The sequence below is a fragment of the Centruroides vittatus genome, unplaced genomic scaffold, assembly GCF_030686945.1.
Source record: "Centruroides vittatus isolate TY-2023 unplaced genomic scaffold, ASM3068694v2 contig_3067, whole genome shotgun sequence".
In the NCBI taxonomy this organism is placed as follows: domain Eukaryota; kingdom Metazoa; phylum Arthropoda; class Arachnida; order Scorpiones; family Buthidae; genus Centruroides; species Centruroides vittatus.
In genome coordinates this window covers 99,713-121,838 of record NW_027121970.1, presented here as the reverse complement: position 1 = coordinate 121,838, position 22,126 = coordinate 99,713, and the positions used below count along the sequence as shown (strand labels likewise).

Below are 22,126 nucleotides of genomic sequence, written 5' to 3'. Positions count from 1 at the left end.
GAGTTTTTCTAAAATTACATTCGGTTGTTTCACTTCTTCTTCATTAAGTTCTAATGTTTCAAAAATTTCTAGAGCTTCTTCCCCCAAACAATGGAGCAAGATGGCGGCTTGAGTTTCATTGTTCTTCGTCGTGAGTTCGGTCGCCGTCGAATAAAGTAGATAACTTTTCTTGAATTTCTTCCAATTCGCTCCCAAGTCACCTTCAACCAACATCGGTTTGGGAGGAGGAAGATTTTGAAACGTGGACATGTCGAATCCAGTACCGGAGAATCTTCTTTTTTTTCTAAACGTTTGTCGACTGCGCCATGTTATGTTTATTGCCTTGTCGTTACAATCAAAGTGAGCGCTCAGGTACCGTTCCCATGATGCATCAGCAACGATCGCCACCTGGCGGACTCACTAATAATTTACATTTTAATATTTCTAATACAACACATTACATGAATATCTTGGAATACATGCGTGTTTTGAATCAGAAATCGAATGCCTTCTAAATTGAAATTTGAAAATTGAATGAACAGCTTGTAATGGATTTATGTAAAAGCCTGAAGAGGAGCCCAGAAGGGGCGTCAAAAACATTCACAATAGTAAAACATTTTTGCTCCGGTTATTTGGTTTAAGTGAAGTTGAAGTTGATTTTATATTCATCCTGGTGTGTTAAGAAGTTAAATAAAAGGTCATTTTTGTTTTTTAAATAAAACATAATACAAAATATTATTGTAAATTTTTATAATAAGATTTTAAAAAGCAAAGATGGTCAATACTCTGATCACTCAATCTGATCCTTATTTAACTAATGAAAAGTCCTGCTACCAAGAATGCCCTTTCTGATTCAATTGATGTGGATGGAAAAAGTCTTTAACGCATTTAAGAGAAGATGGATGTTATGTGTTTTTTCACCTGTAGCCTGGAAGATTTTTAGTTCATTTTTGAGATTGTAGTACTTCTTTTGCTCTCTAGTATTCTTGATTTGTCTACCTCGGCTGCTTTAATAGAAACATCAAGGTTATAACCCAATAATTTGGCAGTTTGTTTGTCTTTAATAATGAAGAAAAACTTCATACTTGCAGACTTCATACTCATTTGTATCCTTGCCCAATTTGCACAATCTGGCGTTACACAGTTATTGAAGCTACTGGGCATAGTTAAAAATTGAGACAGCATAAGCACAATTATTCCAGATATTGCAGGTTCTGACAAGTAAAGAATTTTCAGAGTCCTTCCACAAATAAGCTACATATTGATTATTGACTATTTGTGACATGCCATAACAAGCAAAAATTTAAAAAACTAATAAGTATGTTTAAAATTAATAAATACAAATGTATTCTGACAGTTTATAAGTTAATTATACTTTCTATTTGCAAAATTTCCTCAACCTTAATACAAAATAAGAAAAAAGTGAATTTTTAAGAAATTTGTGAGATTTCCCAAGATGAGAAGAATTTTCCGGGTTAAAAAAACAACTGCGATCCCGGAATCCCATTTGAGAAACCCAAGAAATAACTTGACTTCCAGTTTTCATCAGAAGTTTGTATAGTTAATCATAGCTTTCTGCCTTCAAACTTTCCATATCTGTTCTTGATTTTCATTTATCTAATACTGCTCTCCAGATTAAGGAAAGACAGACAGATGGGCAGACAACAGTGGGAATTTATAGGTCTACATTTTTCCAAATTGCAGCCCAACTAACACATCACTCAAGTCTCTGGTCTCCGGTCTGACACATATATGGCAACACTGTTGACAGACCCATATGATTTCTGGATAGTACCAACCTTCAAACAACACGTGTCAAAATTTCATGACAATCTGACAATTAGTTTACAGGTTACAGTGGTTTTAGTGACCACAGTTTTGTAATTTTCAAAACAATGGATAAAAAAGAATTTCGTGTGTTCATTAAACATTGTTTTTTGATGGAGAAAAATACTGTTGAAGCCAAACAGTGGCTTGATAAGCGTTATGGAGACAATGGATGAAACATAGATCTATTATTACACACCTGAATAAAAAAAATCATCAGCTGAGTGGACAGCAGCCGATGAAAGTCATCCAAAGTAACCAAAAACTCAAAAGTCAGCTGGCAAGGTTATAGCATCTGTATTTTGGGACACACATGGTATTTTGTTTATCGACTATCTTGAGAAAGGTAAAACTATCAATAGCAAATATTACATGGTACTATTGGATCGATTGAGTGTAGAAATTAAGAAAAAAATGCCCTCACATGCAAAAAAAAAAAAAAAAAGTGCTGTTCCACCAAGACAATGCTCCATGTCACAAGTCGATGAAAACAATGGTTAAATTGAATGAATTGCGCTTCAAATTGCCTCCTCACCCACTGTACTCTCCAGATGTGACCCCCAGCGACCACTGGCTTTTTGCAAACATCTAAAAGGTGCTCCAGGGAAAGAAATTTGGCTCAAATGAAGAAGTGATTGCTGAAACTGAGGCCTATTTTGAGAGCAAAGACAAATTGTTCTACAAAAAAGGCATCGGAAAGTTAAAGGAGTGTTGGAATGAATGTATCACTCTTAAAGTCGAATTTCTAAAAAAAAAATTATTTTTCTTAGTTAGACCAGAGACTTATTGAGTGATGTGTTAAGTGAAATAGAAAAACAAAATACTATGACAAAAATGGAAAATATCAAATATTACAAAATGGCTACTGAAGAATACTTTTTACATTGTATTGCTTTGTTTGTTTATTTATCAAATAATAATAGTTATAAATGCTAAAATAAACTTAAAAAAATTATAGTAAATAGAAAATTTTATTCCAATAATATCCAATGAGGTTTTAGACAGGTTTGAGAGTTGATCAGTCAGCTTTTATTTGCTGTAGAGAACTATGCTTCATTCAACATAAGACATACTTCCTTATAAGATAAAATTCTGATGGACTACAATGGTCGGGCCATCCAATAGGATGCCAAAATTCTGTTTTGTCATCAAATTACTATTTTAAAAAACAATGCAAAAATTTATCTTACTATCGTCTTTTAATTTTAAAATTATTTATTGTGATTTTATGCAGATAACTTGAAGGTTATATCTGTTTTTAAAAGACAATTTGAAAACAGTTGCAAGTGATATGCTGATTTTAAATTGTAATTACAAACTCATCAAGCAGCTTTTGCTTAGTTTTTCAGCAGTCACTCAGAACATCTTTAGAAAACATGAAAAAATCATTTGTATGTTTTAGATATATTCATCTGCCATCATGGCATTTCACACACACAACACACACAAAAAGATGATGATACTTATACACATACATTGCCATTAGTTCTCTCTCATTCATTTTCTTTATGTACAGTACAGTACAACTCATGCTTTAATTGATATTAGATACTCCTATTTAAATAATTTGTTTTTTTGAAGCTGATAGGAGATAATTACAGGAAACCTAACTATATAATAATGTCACTTCAGAGAACTTTGATGATTAAGACACAGAGGTAATAATTGCCATCTTCATAAACTCTAAACTTATTGCTGTTTTCATCACATTCAGGCAATGTCCATGGTCCCACAAGGTTATAATAATGAAAAATAGGATATTTTGATCTCTGAAAATCTTAAGGGACATTGGCCTAATCTAGTGGGAAAATGTGGTTGATATAGTAGAAAAGTTTGTTAAGAATCTGGCAAAACTGCTCTCGTATCACTTATGTACTAAACAACCGGCATTACAAGTCCTAAAATTTAAAGTTTCATAAAAATTTGGCAAAAGGCTTCCAGATTTTACCAGATTTAAAATAAGCATGTTAACTGTCAAATAGCATAGCCAACGTATGATGAGTATAGCCAACAATAGCTGTGAGAAGTACAACAAAGCAAATGAGCTTAATGAGCATTTAATTTAAACTACTTTTTAATGTTAAAAATGACTTTAGATGACATTATGATACAGCATTAAAACAAATAACTATTGTATATACAGGAGAAGAATGGAAATAGAACTGTTAAACATTATGTTTTCATGACATTTTTTATTTCTTTTCTAACTTGTTACTTACAAAATAAAATTTCATTTTGATCAAATATTAAAATAATAAAGAATATGTAAAATATTTAAATTATTATTATTATATAAAAATATTTATATTTACACTTTTAATTCCTTTTGTTATACTTTCTAATTTGAGTACTTCCATTGTATTAGTCAAAAAGGTTTCAGTTTCATCATTTATAAGTTTCATTTCAGGAAAAGTAATATTATCTTTTAATTCTTGAATAAGTTTTTCAGCATTCAATTTTTTCTAAAATGTTAAAAAACAAAATTTATTTTTATAAATATATATATTTAAATTTTCAATTATCATATTTTGTAGTGTTGAAGAGTATAAAGCTACATCAACTTCCATATAACATCAGGCTGTATATGGGCAATAATAATTATAAATTACTGATAAATTTGACCCTAGAGGGAAGCGTTAGGTGCTATCTCATATTAATTTAATAATTATAATTTAATTAAATAATTTTAGATTAAACTGGAAGAAAAGAAGCAGCCTAGAGCAGGACTTGAACCTGTAACTCCTGCTTGCAGTGTGGATGTGTTGCCAATTGCACTACCCAGACTTTTGATCCTATCTCCTCTTCCAGTATATTTAACTTTATGATATAACCATCATCAGTTATTATGGTGCCAATTGGTGATGCATTCAGCACCCTCATCCTGTAAACTCCCACACAATGCATTCAGCTGGCCAAATTTATCAGCCCGATGTTATATGGCAATTGATGCATCTTTATTGTAATGTATAAGGTTTCATAAGATGTTTATATTTGTTGAAAAGTATATTTACCTCAAAATCCAGTTTTTCTGATAAATTTAAACGATTTTCCAAGTCAAGAATTGTAAAAATTGTTTCATTCGAATTGCATTTGCTAAAATATAATTTAAAAAATTTTTTTTGAACTATCTTAATTGTTGAAAATTATAAAGTAAAAATATTTTTAACTTTTAATAGTAAATAAATTTTATCAAGTTGATGCAAAAGTAATGGCATAGATGGAAACAACCCCATACAACAGGCCTGAAAAATTCATAAAATTTTATCATTCAAAAATTTGCATTTATGTATAGCCAATACTAGAAAATATTTTAACTATTTTCTTCCACTATCTGGCATCAGTCATTCTCCAAGATGGCATCTCAGAAAATGGTGGTTCATTCAATTATGTTCTATAAATTCAAAATTTAGTATGTGTTACAGTGAATGTACCTATATTTCCGCAGATAAGACGATAGTTGAATCATAAAAAAAGTCCCCAAAAATCCAGGGTCGTCTTATAGGACAGATACAAAAAAATTAGATTAAAATTTATATAAATTAAAACCATTATAAAAAAACAGACAAACCATAATTATTTACTAGTAGAGAGTAGGGCATGTCCACAAAATACAATAGCCTGTATGACGTTTTTGTGAATAGACAAGGTCATTACCCGAATGCCCAAATCAGTGCGAACATTTGCAACAATAGCAAGGCAGAAAATAAAATTTGTTTATTCGAGAAATTACAGAATAGGACATAATTCCATATATGCTATACAGTATTATTATCCAGAAGATGATCGCTGATCTAAACTAAATTTATAGGCCGTTGATAGTTTGGGGGTCGTCTTATAGGACAGATATATGCTAAAACTATAAAACTTTGATGAAAATTTATACCTCATCTTATCTGAAGGTCGTCTTATCTGCGGAAATATATGGTATGTAAAATTTTACAGAACTTGGAGACTATCTCTATTCAAAGCTGCTATCAATGGTAGGAAAAGTTCTATGATGGTAATTTTGATTTGGAGAGTGCACCTAGAAGTGGCTGATCTACAGATGTCAATGAAACCCTGAAACTGATAAAGGCCAACCCTTATCAGACATCAAAAAATTTAGCTGTGAAACTATATGTTGACAGGCTACTGTGGTCAAACATCTGCATTGAATGGGATATATGTCAAAACTGAATAAGTATGTTCCACATAACAAAATAAACCTCTACAATATAGGCTATGATATTTTTGTTCATATATCAAAAGACTTATGATCCAAGGTTTTTGTACAGAATTGTTATAGGAGTTAGAAGTGGGTTCTTTATGATAAAAAAATGCTTATCATAAAGAACCCACTTCTCATCTACTATAACAATTCATTTTCTGAGAACTTTTACCATAAAACCAGTCCATTATCTCTAAATATGTTCATAGTTTTACATATGCAAAATAAATTTTTAAAATTTTGACTGTAAAATAACAATTATAACAATTTACAAATCAATTATTCAATTATTTTACTAATAAACATATTGAAATATTTTATTATTCATTTTAATCATTACTTCTTCAAATAATAAATATATACAGGCAATACAATTTTTTACTAATGAATATTTCAATAACACTTTTCTTGAAAAATAACATAAAAATTAAAAATAATAAATACAGTTGAATCTGCTTACTATAATCATGTATACTGTAGGGAACTACCTTGAAAACTGGTTTTGCTGGCTGACGTAATGACAGGGAAAAGGTTAATGAGAAGGACAAAATTTAAAATTTGATCAATAATTTAATGAACAAGTAACCACATTCAATCTGGCATTAAAATTAAACATTTTAGCAAATTTTAATTAATAATTTAAAGCTAACCTAATCTATTTTTCAATTCAGTCACTTGAAGCCAGATTTTCTTAAATGCACAATTGTGTGAACTTTTTTCAAGGCGAAGAATCAGATGAATATATAGAATGGCTCATCTACAAAAATCAACTTTTAAAGCTCAAAATAACAGTTGATTTAGTGTGAATAAGTATATTTACTTATGATCATGTGAATTGTGTTTGAAAACTTAATGTACTGTAGAACCATCTGTGAATCATAAGAAAAAACTTGCATAATTATAAAGAGAAGGTCATTTTATCATTATAAGTAAACTTACTGAATATTGAAAATAATTATATATAATATTTTTCAATTAAAATATTATGAGGCTCTTTTCTATTATAAAAATATTTAAGCTAAAACTGTTCTTTAAAGTAATGTGATGGTTTATAAAATATGTACTACTTAAAACAGCTTCATTTGAAATATTGGTTTTTAAAAAGACCAAATTTCAAATTTTTAAAGTTTTGAATTTATCAAAGCCCTTTAAGATGAGCCAACCAATTCAAAAATTTTAAAATATTCAGTCTGTCATAATTTTTCAACCCCTAATAAAGAAATTAATTCAATATGTTAAATTATCAATTTAATAATTAATTACTATTTGAAAGTCCTTAAAATCATCATCATAAGTTGAAAAGAAAATGTGGCTATATTTAAGGCAATTGTATAATTCATACTAATTATATTTTATAATAACCTGATCTCATATATATTTTCAGTATATTATGGGTTTATTTTTAAAAAGGTGTTTAATTTATGAATAATTGTTATTTGATCTGCTTAACATCATCTGAAATTTTATAAATATTTTTGAATTAGGTACATCTCTGGAACATCATGTGACTTCTGTATTTGATTTGAACTATAAAATGAGCTAAAGTCAGACAAAGCAAAGGTCCGAAAATGTTTCTCTTATACCAAGTATTAAACTTTTGGCTGCCTTAAATATAATTATTTTCTTTTTAACTTTTAATTGCTATTTCAATTTAGTTAATGAAATTTTTTAAAATATCTATAAAATACATATAAATACCTTATTACATCTCCTGGTGCAATTTCACCAATGTATGGTATTTTTATTTTAGTTTTGGTATTATTCATAATATTTTCCAGAATCTGAAAATAGTTCTTTTGAGTTTTAATAAATTAAAAAATATATATTATATTGGTCCAAATATTAAAATGTTTTTTCTAGTTTTAAGGGGGGAAATAATAACTTTTGACTTATATTCAAGTCTAATTAAAGTTTTCTTTGCTTTCAATAACTGTCTATGGTGCATGTTGTATAGAGTTAAACTGATGATAAAACTTGATGCATTGATCTTTAAGCAACTAAGTTGGGACCCATTGTGCTGCAGCCCACAAACAGTGCGCAGAAATTAGACCTGTCCAAACTCGATCCTAGGTCATCCAAAGAAGTAGCTGTCACCTTAACCACTCAGTCACTTGGCCTTCAAATAAGTAATTGGCCAACCAATGAATAGTCAGTTACCTATACTCCAGAAATTAGACTTGAGTGTTTCGTCTGATTGTAAATACAGTAATTGATTAGATGATTGTTAAAAAACAATCAGTTAAACTAAGCTGATTGTTTTTATTGTTTTCAACAGATTCAGTCAGTTCTGGTAACTTCTATGTCTGATTTGTCTTTCCAGATAATCAAGATGTCATGCATATAGAATTATCTGATTTTTAAAGATTGATGATTGGTAATACCCTTTCCTCCAACTAAGTACTAGCTTACAGAAATCCATTAACGTGAGGCTGCCCATGAGAATACCCCTATGCTGCATTCATGTTTAACTGGAAGAAAGATGAACAACATACTAAGCTCAAGAATACAATGAGTCTGCCAAATTCACTAGCATCCATAATGACTTCATCAACAAGCTACACAACAGGATGGAACGTTTTGCAGCACCAAAGTTGGCCAAAGACCTCAGAGCCAAGGATCTGGTAGAAGCCTCCAAAAATTCCTTAGGTTATTTGCCTATGCCAAGACTCATAAAAAATGCACCCAAACGAAACCTAATCTAATAATTTCTAGAGATTTATTTTGGTAATTTTTTTGTTTTATTCCTAGGAGCCTCTACCAATCAAACAATCATCAGAATTTGAAGAAAAATTGCTGAAATATTACTGCAAAATTTATTTTGATGTACAGTATAAATTTTTATTGTAATTATAAATTTATACATTCAATACGATTACATGCTTTAGCCTCTATAAAACAGCTTTATCAAAAATTTTTAGATGGTTATAAAAAAAAACAAGACAAAACACAAAGTTTCAGTTTTGTTTTTGATAATCATAAAACTGCAAGCACACTTTCTGAAATAGATTTGTTTTTTAACTCATGGCCAGGCCTCTATTCTTTCAGATATTTTGAGCCTCTTCCAGCACTTCAACCTTTCATCCACTACAGCTGACTTGCCTGACCCTCATACAGTAGATATTAGACTACAGTAGGAGAAAGTGGGTAACAGTGAGACACTTCTTTTTATTTCATTTCAATACTATAATAGTTTAAAACCTGCAACTACTTTAAATGAAACTTAGCATACTTTTGCAATACAATACAATGCATTACATTGGCAACTTGTACATTTCCTGTTCTATAAAAATTAAAGTCTGTGCAGTGACACACAAAGAGAGGGGCCAAGAAGCCCTGGGACTCTTCAAAGAAAAAGGAAAACAAATACTAGGAAGTTTTCCAAAAATCTTTTCCTAATTAAAATTAATGTTTTTATATTATGTTGTGCTTTTATTTCTACACTACTTATGAATAAGTGGTCACATAACGTGGGAATTTTATTGAATTCACATTAAAAATTCTTTTTATATGTTCAACTCGGCTTCCCCAAGACTAAATTCTGAATGGCCACTGTGTCTGTGTACCAGAAAATTGTCTCATTGTTCCCCACAAGATACAGTGAGACAGGATTAAAATTTCTCAGAAAAGACAACGAACAGAATATAATGTAAAAGAAAACAATTCTTATTATACTTTGCTTTACTTTAAAGCATTTTGGTTATACTTTGGTTTACTTTTATTTATTTTCATTTTATTAAAATTTGATTTAGTATTCTTTTACTTTGTTTTATTTCAATAACAAAAGTGTTTTTCAGTGCAAAATCTGAAGTCACATGTTATAGAAAAATGTAAGTAACAATGAGAATTTGTCTCATTGTGTTATCCATCATCTGTTGTGATAATACTTTTTCATTAGGCTTAATGTAGTGTCTAAACATAAAATGCACACACCAAAAAAATCTTATTAAACAAGCAAAAATCTATCTACTTTTCTAAGATACATGCTTACATAAAGTAAAAAAAAAATAAAAATTATCAAATCAAAAAAGTTTCCTTGTTGAAAATGCCTCATGACAATAAAATGATGCTAATTTAATGGCAGCAATTTATGAACTGGACTGTTGTCTCCACTTTATAGCTGTGTTCAGGGCCGGCCTTCTCGATAAAGGGGCCCGGGTGCAAGAAACTATTTGGGCCCAAATGTTTTTGTAAAATAAAAAAATTTACAAACACGAACATATATTAATGCATGTTTATTTAAAGCGTGATTTTGTTCTTGCTAATACATTAATTACTTCAGAAAAATTACTAAAAATACTGCATTCTTGATAATGTTGGGGCCCCCTCAATCGCGGGGCCCCGGTGCGTAGCATCCGCCGCACCCCCCCGATGGCCGGCGCTGTGTTTCTCCACAGAGAACACCATAGTCTACCTGTAATGGTTTTATAGAAAATTTGAATGTTTCATATGTCACCCAATTCCCATATATAGCTCTATTTTTATATATTTTTGTAAAACAGTATTAATTGTTTTTTTTTTAAACATCTTCCCAGGCAGCAGGTTCCCCATTTCCCAGACCCATATATGCCTAGTGATAAAAATGATCCTGTTTCAGTACAGATTTGAAATATGCAAGGAAATCTGCTTTCCTGATATGATGTATATACCAAGACAGTCTTGATCTTGCTCTATAACTTTTATTCATTTCATCTTTATTGATATTGACAGAAAAGAAGTACAATGGTGCCTCGTATAACGTACGCCTCGAATAACGGAAGCTGCGAACCAACGGACTTTCTGTTTGGCTGTTATGTGACTCGAGCAACGGACTGGCTATGAACAACGGACTTTCCGGCATAATTGGTGACTGCTCCATGGGTGCGTTCTTTAATAGCGGTCGCTCTGTGGCTTCGCTACTACGGGAGTGCACTGCTGTTTGTAGGCATTTAGGAATGACGGTGAAAGACAGAAAGATGGCGGCACCCGCACTATCAATAGTATCGTGATGGAGGAATCTATAATTCTAAAATATGAGCTCTTAAAGGCAAAAGAAGGGTCCCAATTGTAAAATTTAACCATAAAATGGATTATTTGTTGAAAGAGCATTCAAAATAGCCACAAAAAAAATTAGAATGCCGCTACCATTCGAAAAAAATTTGTAAAGACACATCACTGCGTGCGCTAACTTGCGCTTTCACAATTTCTAAATTTTCATTCATAAAACCACATAATGGACCCAGAAACGAAACTACCTGAGCCATGGAGGATGCCATGTTGCTTTCCACAGCTACTACTACTACTGATACAAGCAGCTGTTTTTGCAGTTCGACGGCGCGCACTCCCACCGGAATTTAGGAACGCGTTCTGCAGGAATTTTTAAATGAATGTCACTCGTGCAGAGTTACGCAGAGAAATAAAAGAACACACCCCATGTTCATTTTTTTTAATGATACAGTACGGTTATTTTATGCTGCGGAATGAATTAGATGTTTTAACATGTATTTCTATGGGAAAATGCGTTTCGTATAACAGACGTGCACCTGGAATGGATTAAGTACGTTATATGAGGCACCATTGTAATAAGTTACAATTTGCCACCTATGATATGAGTGTCCTAATTTTTTTCAAAAAGTAAGAATTCAAAAGTTGCCACACTGTGACACTACTACATCAATAATCTATTTCTAAAAGTTAGATGTTCTGTGCAAAAACATTAACCAGGAATTTATTTCCCGTTATTTTAAGAGGGAAAAATTATGTTACATCAACTCACAGTTCCCAGCCAATTTCCTAAATTGTAACTAAAATGCAGTAACATTCCAATATATATATTTATATACACTGTATATATGAGGAGAGTCTGGTATTAAAGGTACAGGCCAAAATTACACTAGCATTTATAATTAATGAAAATATTTAATACATTCCACAAAAACTATATATTTTTGTTTATTTCTCAACATAATTGTTGTAAACAATGACACATTCAAACAATGAACATCCCTTCATGGTACTGTTGCTTGACAAGTTGCTTGAAGTAGTTCAGAATGGTGTCTTCCAATTTCTCCTGACCTGCAAAGCGTTTCTCTGCCAAAAATTTCTTTATAGATCTGAATAAATGAAAATCTGACGGGGGCTAAATTTGGACTATATGGAGGATGTTGCAGGACCTCCCAATTCTGCTGCACCAACCACAGTTTGGTTTGATTTGACATGTGGAGCATAGTCCAGATTTAGTCCCCTTGAATTTTCATTTATTTGGACTTTTAAAGACATTTTTGGCAGGGAAACTCTTTGCAGATCAGGAGGAATTGGAAGACACCGTTCTGGACTACCACAAGCAACTTGTCAAGCAACAGTACTGTGAAGGGATGTTCAAACTAGTGTCATGCTGGGATAAATGCCTCATTTGTTTACGGCGAGTATGTTGAGAAATAAACAAAAGTATGTAGTTTTTGTGGAATATATTAAATATTTTTTAAAATTAGATGTTAGTGTAATTTTTGCCTGTACCTTTAATATTGGACTCCCCTCATATATATATAAGTATGTTAAGACATAAAATGCTGAAACATTGACAATACAATTAATATAATTGTTAACAAACAGCTGTTTTTTTATGCAGTAACATGTAAAATCTGCATGCTGTACCATACATATTACATTTGTGATATGGCACAGCAAATTGCATAAAGCGATAAAGAAATTTTCTAGAAAAAAAAGAAAAATTTAAAATGAAAGCAATGGAATTTCCTGTAATGAATTCTTACTCACCAGTGAGAAGTATGAAGCTTAAAAAAATTACAGAGATGAACTCTTTAAAACATCTACCTGTAATTCTGAACTTTTACCAATTATATTTAGAATGTAATGCAATACTTTTCCCACACATTGCTTCATTGAAAATATTGGATTGAGTTTTTGGGAGTAAATATAAATTTCTGTATATGTCTAAAAACAATAACTGAATATGTGATCGCTATGTTTTGGCTCACAGGAGGACTTATCACAAACTATTAATGCAGTGGGAGAAATCACACAGAAATGGATGAACACTGTTTGTTGTAACAATGGTATGTATTTCAGACAGTCAATCTGTCCCCTTTAGGACATTCTTATTACAAATTGAGTCACAAGCTAAAATACGAGATACTTATGGTCTACAAAGTTTAGGTATTGAAAACCAAGAGATCTACTATTAGAAAAACATTAGTTGGGGAGATGTTCTGCTGGGTATGACTATATATATTCACAATTATTTATTTTTTAAATATTTTTATGTAATTTTTTTGAATTGTTAGTATCCATTTCTATTCTGTTTACTTTAGAAAACAGCAAACATTTCTTCGTTTAGTCTTTTCATGTGAAATTTAAATAATATAAATGACCCCTAGTAATCTATCTGTTCCTCAAATAAACCAATCAGTCTAAAGAGCTGATAGATTACTAGGGATCATTTGGGGGTTAGTGACCAAATATATTTTTATTATATTTAAAAACACAATAATAATTGATATATGTATAAATTTTATTAAAGTAAAACATACAATTTTGAATTTTAATTTATGTTTAGTAAAATGATTATTAATTCTCTTTTGATTATTTCTCTCTTCCTATTTGTAATTAGGATGTGGAAATTACAAACAAAAATTCTCAAGTTACCTGTTTTCACTGGTTTTTAGTTGCATTTTTCTTTAGTGAAAGGCACTGAGAGGATTTTTGTGGAGACGTTTTCCATTATACATATTCTTTATAGAGAGAGGTTGACTGATTAAATCTAGTTTTAAAAAAGGAGTCAACAAGCAAAAAAGATTGGAAACCCTGCTCTAGAATAATATAGAATTCTCAAAGTAATGTAAAAGAACTGGACTGAGTCATCTTCTTTCGATTTTTTATAATTATTAATTTAAGTTTTAAATACTTCTTTCGTTAAAGAAGTGTAATAAAATTTCTTTAAAACAGAGTTATTTATAAATTTTTAAATTAAAATAATTGAAAATTTAATGCTTTCTTTTATTTTAATCCTTACACATTAAACATCTAAAGAATAAAATGAAATACAGTAGAAAATTGATTATCCGAATTAATCGGGGACTGGGGTTGTTCGAAAAATTGATCTTTTGGATAACTGATTATGTATGGAAAAATACATTATTAATATAGTATATCCCATGTAATTAGTATATTAGTACAGCCCCTAATAGTACATTAATATATGCCACGTTGAAATTTTTTTTCATTGCATGTTGCTTTGCGTTGAATTTTCGTCAATGTTAAGCCTAACAAAAATTTTTATAATAATAATTGTGGCTATTGTATCATTAAAAATTATTTCTTTAATTTGTACAAACAAAATAAATATATTGAAAAATATAAAAACAAAAAAAATTATACTTTAAAAGTTAATCTATTATCAAAAATGTTTGATTAAGCACTACACACATCCCGACACAGTCCAAATGGAAAGCTTTTGGTTAATTGATGTTTTGGTTGATCGACATTTGGATAATTGACATTCTACTGCAGTTAAAAAGCCCATAATATTTTTTATTAACATATTTTTATTTTATATATACATTTTTCAAAAATAATGTCTTACCTTATTCACCATACTCAAATTTTTATCATATAATGGCTGACAGACATATGTGTCTGTGATACTACCCAATAAAAACAGAATTATTGTGAACAGCATGAAGATACCAGAAAAGATGAACATCCAGGTAACAGAACTAAATATACAAAATAAATTATAAAAAAAAAATGTTTATATAAAAATGTTTCTTGTAATTATTATAGTTAAAATAAAATTTTATAAAATTTACAATATGCTATCTAGTCAATTTTCTAATTTATAATTCCCTTGTTAATCTTTTATTAGTTTGTAAAATATTTTTCACATTGTCAATATTGTTGAGAATTAAATGTAATTGTGAGTTCTCAGACAGGTTCAAACTGTCATAAAATTTGAAAAATGTAGTTGATTAGGAGGAAAAAATTTATTTGTTTAAAAAGGCAAAAAAAATTGTTTGTAGTCAGACACCTTTTTGTTTATATTAAAATGCGATGCAGAGTCATAAATTTTAGTTGCAATGTAGTCCGATGATCAACCATCTCTGGTTGGGAGATCTACTCCGAGTTGACCTCTCCCACAATCCGAGTTGAGGTTCTGTTATGCTTACGAACGACCACTTGGAAAATGCAGAGGAGGGAAATCAACCAATCGGAATGGCTGATTGAAAGACAGAGATTAATATAATTGCCAATCATCAAGGACATGATGCACTCAGTCAAGACTCTGAGTGCATCGTGTCCTCATGCAAAAGTACAAAAATGTGGAATATATAGCTAAGAGAATGTATATATATATATATTGTATTTTTATGTAAAGATGTAAAAAGTACAATAAAAATGTCAGATATATATTGACATTAAAACAATTTCTGAATATTTTATAAAATAACCTGTAGCAGACTTACAGATTTCTATGTTAAGTCGAATTTTCATAAAAAAGTTTTAAGTAAAAACTGTCACAACTAATTCCAGTTTCCCCTACTTGTTTGCAGGAATAAATTGAGACCAACTTGGGCTGCAGGACAGTTTAACATCAATGTTTAATTCAACTCCAAATCTTGATCCAAACAAAGATGGTTGATCTTGTTTATATCAGTTCCTCTATTGTGTAAACTTAAATGAAAATATTTTCTGTCTTTCTTGGTTTTTGTTCTTTCTATTCAATTACAAACATTCTTGAGCAAATTTTGGTGAGAAGTTCTGGACAGGGTCCAAACCTCTCACCAAACTATTATATAAGTGCTGTATGCACTGGTATAGCTACAAGTAGATAACACTTCATACTGACAAACACAAGAGCTTTCTGGTTTACCTATCTATTCCATTTTATTGTGGTGTACAGGATGGACGAACAATAAATACGAGATTTATTTACACAAAAATGATATTTTATTAACAGTCCGCGCAGCTCTATGTACACTCGATTCTTTTGGATCCCAACTAGGCAATTCCAATGTACAGAAAATTGGTACGTTGTATCTTTGTGATAACAAAGGATGGTAACACGTGTTCGCGACAATGACTTTTCTTTGTTTAGGTATTTTCCCGAAATATTACAACTAACTTAACCTATCTTAAACTAACTTACTAACTAGAAAACAAAAAGGAAAGGAAGAGAGAAGAGGTAAGAAGAAGAAAAGATTTGGCGGGGTACCCGGGTCTTCCGTAGATCGTCACTCTTCTAAAACGGGGAATTGCGCTCGATTCGCTTTCAACTGTCCTCTCTATATCTCTGAACTTGATGATCCTGAAGATCAGAAGTCCTTCGATTCTTTGTCGTCAGTCTATATCGTTCGTCTTCTTGCAGACAACTTAAGGTCCCTCCGTCCTGCTAATCTGCGATCTTGACCTTCTTTTCCCGTCTGCCTCTCTCGAACGCTAGCACCAGAATGACCTACACCACTCCCTGACTTGCCTCAGGGTCTTTCGTTTTACACCCTTGTTTCCGGTGTTATTCCTCGAAATTGCGCCCCCACCAGTGGAAAGAAAAGACCGTTAGGAAATTCGAAGAAAAGATATAGAACAAAAGATTAAGGAAACTTAATATTAGGCTTACGCTACATATATATATATATACACAACAATATGGCATATCGCCACATATGCCCCCCCCTTAGAATCAAACTCCGTAATGCAACTTATGGTAGTTTACTTTATTTTTCCTTAAATTATAACGGTGTTGAGGTTCTGCGTCTCTCACGGTAGTGGGATCGCTTTCCGTGTCCTCCCTCTCCTCGTTTCTTGGTTGAAGTGAAGTCGGATCTGGCCCTATGTTCTGTCGGGGAATCCAAGTCCTTATGTATTCCTCCGGTTCACCGCTCTCTAAGTCATCGGCTTCTTCCCGTACTTCTTCATCTTTACAATGGCGCGAGGATATTTTTCTGCTCTCCCTATATATCGGGGAGTAACATGGCTTAATCCAATCGGTGTGCACCACCCATTTTCCTTTCTGCCGGTTGCTTCCCAACTCCACCGTGATGGGTCCTAAGACACGTGATATCCTACACGGTCCCAGGTACTTGGGGGAAAACTTCCCCAAACCTTTCCTTTTCCCTTTACGCATCAACCACACTCTTTGACCCTCCTTCCACACGCTTTGTCTCCTCCCCTCATTTATTTGTCCCCTATTTCTCGAGTTTCGATTCCTTCCCAGTTCATATGCCGCTTCTCTTATTGCATTTAACTTATCAATAAACCCCTGGCCATGCTCTCGGCCTTGTTGATTTTCGAGGCTTTCTTCAGGAAAAGCACTTGGGAACCAAGGATCGAAACCATATAATAGATAAGCAGGAGACTCATCCGTAGCGGAATGGGTTGAATTACTATATGCAAATAGACCCGTATTGATGAATCTGTCCCAATCACGGTTGTACCTCCTGATATTTTTGCAATTATACCACAGATGGTTTTGTTAAACCGTTCGCACATCGAATTGGAACACGGTCTATATGCGGTTGTCACATTATGTTAAATCGTGAGCTCGTCGCATACCTTTTGGAACGTGCTGGAGGTGAAGTTCGCTCCCCTGTCAGAGACGATCACCTCAGGGCACCCATACCTACAAATGATGTTATTAAAGATCGCCTCAGCAACAACCTGGGCTGATTGATTGGGGACAGGCATTGCTTCCCCGTAACGTGTATATAAATCGACGACCGTGAGGATGTACTTATTCCCCCCGTAAGATGTTTGGAGAGGACCAATTATGTCAGTAGCCACCTTCTGGAAGGGAAACTCTGCAGTTTCCGTTTCCTGAAATGGCGCTCGACCCCCGTGTAGGTTGTACCTTTGGCAGGTCTTGCACCCTTTTATTATACGCTTAACGTGGCTTTTCAGGTCTTTGATGTAGTAATACCTGTCAATAAGATCACACGTTTTTTTAACACCTAGGTGACCAGACAGCGGCGAACTATGGAATAGCCATATCACCTGGTCAGTCATGTCCTTCCCTACGCATATGCGAGTCCATCTCCTGAGCCCCATTTTTCCAGGCTTTACGTGTACGACCACATCACCATCTAACTGGAATTCAGATCCATCCCTTCCACTAGGCACCCATCCGCCTTTCCCTTGATGTTTGTGGCCTTCCGTACTTTTTTTAAGAATTCATCTTTCCCTTGAGATTCGACCACTTTCTGCCAAAGTTCTTGATTTTCTACGGTGCTATTACACACTTCATTTCTCACCTCCCCCATCCCTGGACTTGGCCGCGACAGTGCGTCGGCTATCCCATTATGCTTTCTTTTTATATGATTGATCTTTACGTCGTAATCTGCCAGTTCCATTGACCATCTCATTAGTCTCCTATTATGATTTCTCATATTGCTCATAAACACAAGTGGCTTATGATCAGTGTGTATTTCAATCGGATACCCTAACACAACAGGTTTAAAGTGGCGCAGGGACAAAACCATCGCCAAACACTCCTTCTTGATCGTGGAGTACTTCTCTTCGGTATCACTGAACTTCCGGCTAAAGTATCCCACCGGGTAGAAATCACTGCCTTCCATCTGCCCCATTCCCGCACCAACACACTTATCCGATGCATCAGTATATAGGTGAAATGGGGCGTCAAAGTCGGGGTGTCTTAAGAGAGGGGGCTTTGATAACATGGTTTTAAATTCATCAAAACTTTCCTGACACTTCTCATCCCATAAAAATTTCCTATTCCTTTTAGTTAAATTGGTTAAAGGTAATGCCAAATCGGAGAAACGTGGTATGAAGCACCTAAAGAAACCGACCATACCTAGGAAACTCCGGACGCCTTTTATATTATGGGGGGGCTTTTACATCACGTATCACCTTGACATTGTCCTCGTCTGGGAGTATCCCACTCTGGCTTATAATATGCCCGAGATACTTAACCTCGCTTACGATAAAGCGGCTTTTTGATGGATGCAACTTTAGGTTGCTCCTATCGAGAGTGCTTATGACCTCACCTAATAGAGTTATATGGTCATCGAGGGACTTGGAAAATAGTACTACATCATCCTGGAAAATATAAAAATTTATCCCTACAAAGCGGGCCAACACCTTGGACATCACGGCTTGGAAGAACCGGCCACTATTTTTCGCTCCCTGTGGGAGGCGGCACATCTGGAATTTGCCCCACGGAGTGGAGAAAGCATAAACATGCCTAACAGAGGCATCCAAGCTTATTTGGAAATAGCCGGATTTCAGATCTAACACTGAGAAAAATTTACTGCTGTGAAATTTGCTCAGGATTTCATCTACGCGAGCGATAGGGAACTCTTGCGTCTCAGTGAGGTCATTGACCCGTCGGAGATCCAGGGTCATCCGGATTTCCCCATTATCTTTCTCTACAATGTGAATGGGCGAGTTCCACGCAGACGAACTCTCCTCGATGATCCCTGCTTTTAAATAAGACTCCGTTAATGCTTTTAATTTCGGTAAATAACACTCCGAAATCCGGTATTGGCGTGTACTCACCGGTTTACTTTGGTCAATTTCTGGCTTGTGTGATACCCCAATCATACCCGTTAGCTCCTCAATATACTCGGCGAAACATCCCGGGTGTCTCTCAAATATTTCGTAAACCCGTTTTTTCTCCTCGTGGCACAAACCCTCCAGACCCTTAATTGTTACAGGAGTGACATTAAGGCATTCATTATACTCCCCCTTATCTATGCTATGGTCAGGGGCCCTCCCTTTCACAGCCATCTTCACACCCTCAATGATTTTGTATGCTTTGCTGACAGCGTCCATTCCTAAAATGCCGTTGTAATCAATATGGCCGGGCAAGTGCATGCACGCTACCGTCACATCACATTCTTGGTTGCTGTAACTTATCTTAACCCTTAGGACCTTCTCGGATTCAGTAACAGCGCCGTTTATCCCCCCGATTCCTACATTTTTGCCCTCTATTGTTGCGCTTCTTACATCCTTCCGCGACAAGCCCTCTACCGCAGTAGAACTTATTATTGATCTCTCCGCGCCAGTATCGACCAGGAAATATAGTTTAGTATTCCCAATTTTCCCCTCAGCGATGGGGAGGCCATTCCGCGACTTGACTATCTCATTGATCAGACTGAGTTTTATGTAAGGAGTGTTATGCTGACCCTTCTGATGCTCCTTTACCAGTTTAAATGGGGGTTCTTGCGGTTTAGGCAGTCCCGGGCGAAATGCCCTACATTATCGCAGGCGTAACATCGTTTATTAAATGTATCCCTACTCTCCCTTTTTCTTTCATCTAACAATTTGCTTACTGCCTCGACTAGCGTATCGACTTTCTTTTCCAATTCTATAATTCTCTTATCACCTTTGTCCTTTCGTGATTCCATGCTATCGCACCCCCCAACCACTGTGTCAGATCTCTCTTCCGTCACTGTGCTAACTCCTCTTCGTTCGAAACGACCGTTACATTCGACCTCTATTGACTCCTCGGTCTCGGCAATTTCAAACGCCTCATCTAATGTTTTCGGGGCTCTCCTTAGCAAATTACTTTTAAGGCTCCCCCTTAAACCCTTGATAAAACGCTCTAATATCACATCATCGCGCAACATACTTAGCTTCTCATTATCCTTTACCGCCCTTGCTAGCAAAGTCCTTGTTTGTACTGAGAAGTCCGTCACAGATTCGCTACTTCCTTGCCTAATATTCAAGAGCTGGTCGACGATGTCCCTGTCGCCAGCCTCTCTTTTACTAAAGCACTTGATTAGATCGCGCTTTATTTCCTTATAAGAACCGAGGTATTGTTCTAACAGGCACATGAAAGTGGTCAGCGGCTCACCCTTCAGCCTGGATTGTAGCACCGCTACCTTTACCTCGTCATTCCAGCTGGCTAGGTGCGCTATATTTTCGACAGTTTGAAAAAACTGTTTTACGTTTACGGTATCATTCGGTGATCCTGAGAACATGGGGATCATGCCCAGAAAACCCGTAACTACTAACGGCAGACTGAAGCCAACCCCATCACTGGTATTGGAACTCTCGACTTGGCAACTCGTGGCCATTACAATACAATTTGCAATTTTGCTATACCCAAATTAAAAATAAAACACCACGTAGATACTTAAAACAATAACAAGATGCCTTTGTTACAGTTGGGATCCTGTCGCGGACGCCATTGTGGTGTACAAAATGGACGAACAATAAATATGAGATTTATTTACACAAAAATGATATTTTATTAACAGTCCGCGCAGCTCTATGTACACTCGATTCTTTCGGATCCCAACTAGGCAATTCCAATGTACAGAAAATTGGTACGTTGTATCTTTGTGATAACAAAGGATGGTAACACGTGTTCGCGACAATGACTTTTCTTTGTTTAGGTATTTTCCCGAAATATTACAACTAACTTAACCTATCTTAAACTAACTTACTAACTAGAAAACAAAAAGGAAAGGAAGAGAGAAGAGGCAAGAAGAAGAAAAGATTTGGCGGGGTACCCGGGTCTTCCGTAGATCGTCACTCTTCTAAAACGGGGAATTGCGCTCGATTCGCTTTCAACTGTCCTCTCTATATCTCTGAACTTGATGATCCTGAAGATCAGAAGTCCTTCGATTCTTTGTCGTCAGTCTATATCGTTCGTCTTCTTGCAGACAACTTAAGGTCCCTCCGTCCTGCTAATCGGCGATCTTGACCTTCTTTCACCTGTCTGCCTCTCTCGAACGCTAGCACCAGAATGACCTACACCACTCCCTGACTTGCCTCAGGGTCTTTCGTTTTACACCCTTGTTTCCGGTGTTATTCCTCGAAATTGCGCCCCCACCAGTGGAAAGAAAAGACCGTTAGGAAATTCGAAGAAAAGATATAGAACAAAAGATTAAGGAAACTTAACATTAGGCTTACGCTACATATATATATATATATATATATATACACAACAATATGGCATATTGCCACATTATTCTAATCTCCCCTATTGTTAAAAATGAATGCTATGATTGTTAAATTCTAGCATTCTCATGACATTTTGAGTAAAACATGTTTAATGTCAATCCTTACTAATACTGTACTATGTTAAAAATTTCTGAAGTTTTTATAAAATAGAAATAAAAAACATCTGACTTTATAGTTTCTAAACACACCTCAGTA

The 22,126-nt window shown here is 34.2% G+C and overlaps 1 protein-coding gene across 1 annotated transcript in view; it reads right to left on the bottom strand.

Annotated features, from left to right (window-relative positions):
• Positions 1-22,126, bottom strand: part of LOC136972937 (prominin-1-like) — a 62,221-nt gene that overhangs the window by 7,245 nt on the left and 32,850 nt on the right. Inside the window, exons 9-12 of the mRNA XM_067267596.1 lie at positions 14,592-14,724; positions 7,712-7,794; positions 4,818-4,899; positions 4,119-4,268 (exon numbers count right to left, since the gene is read on the bottom strand). Of these exons, the coding sequence (XP_067123697.1) occupies positions 4,119-4,268; positions 4,818-4,899; positions 7,712-7,794; positions 14,592-14,724 (448 nt within the window). The remainder of the gene's footprint in view (positions 1-4,118; positions 4,269-4,817; positions 4,900-7,711; positions 7,795-14,591; positions 14,725-22,126) is intronic.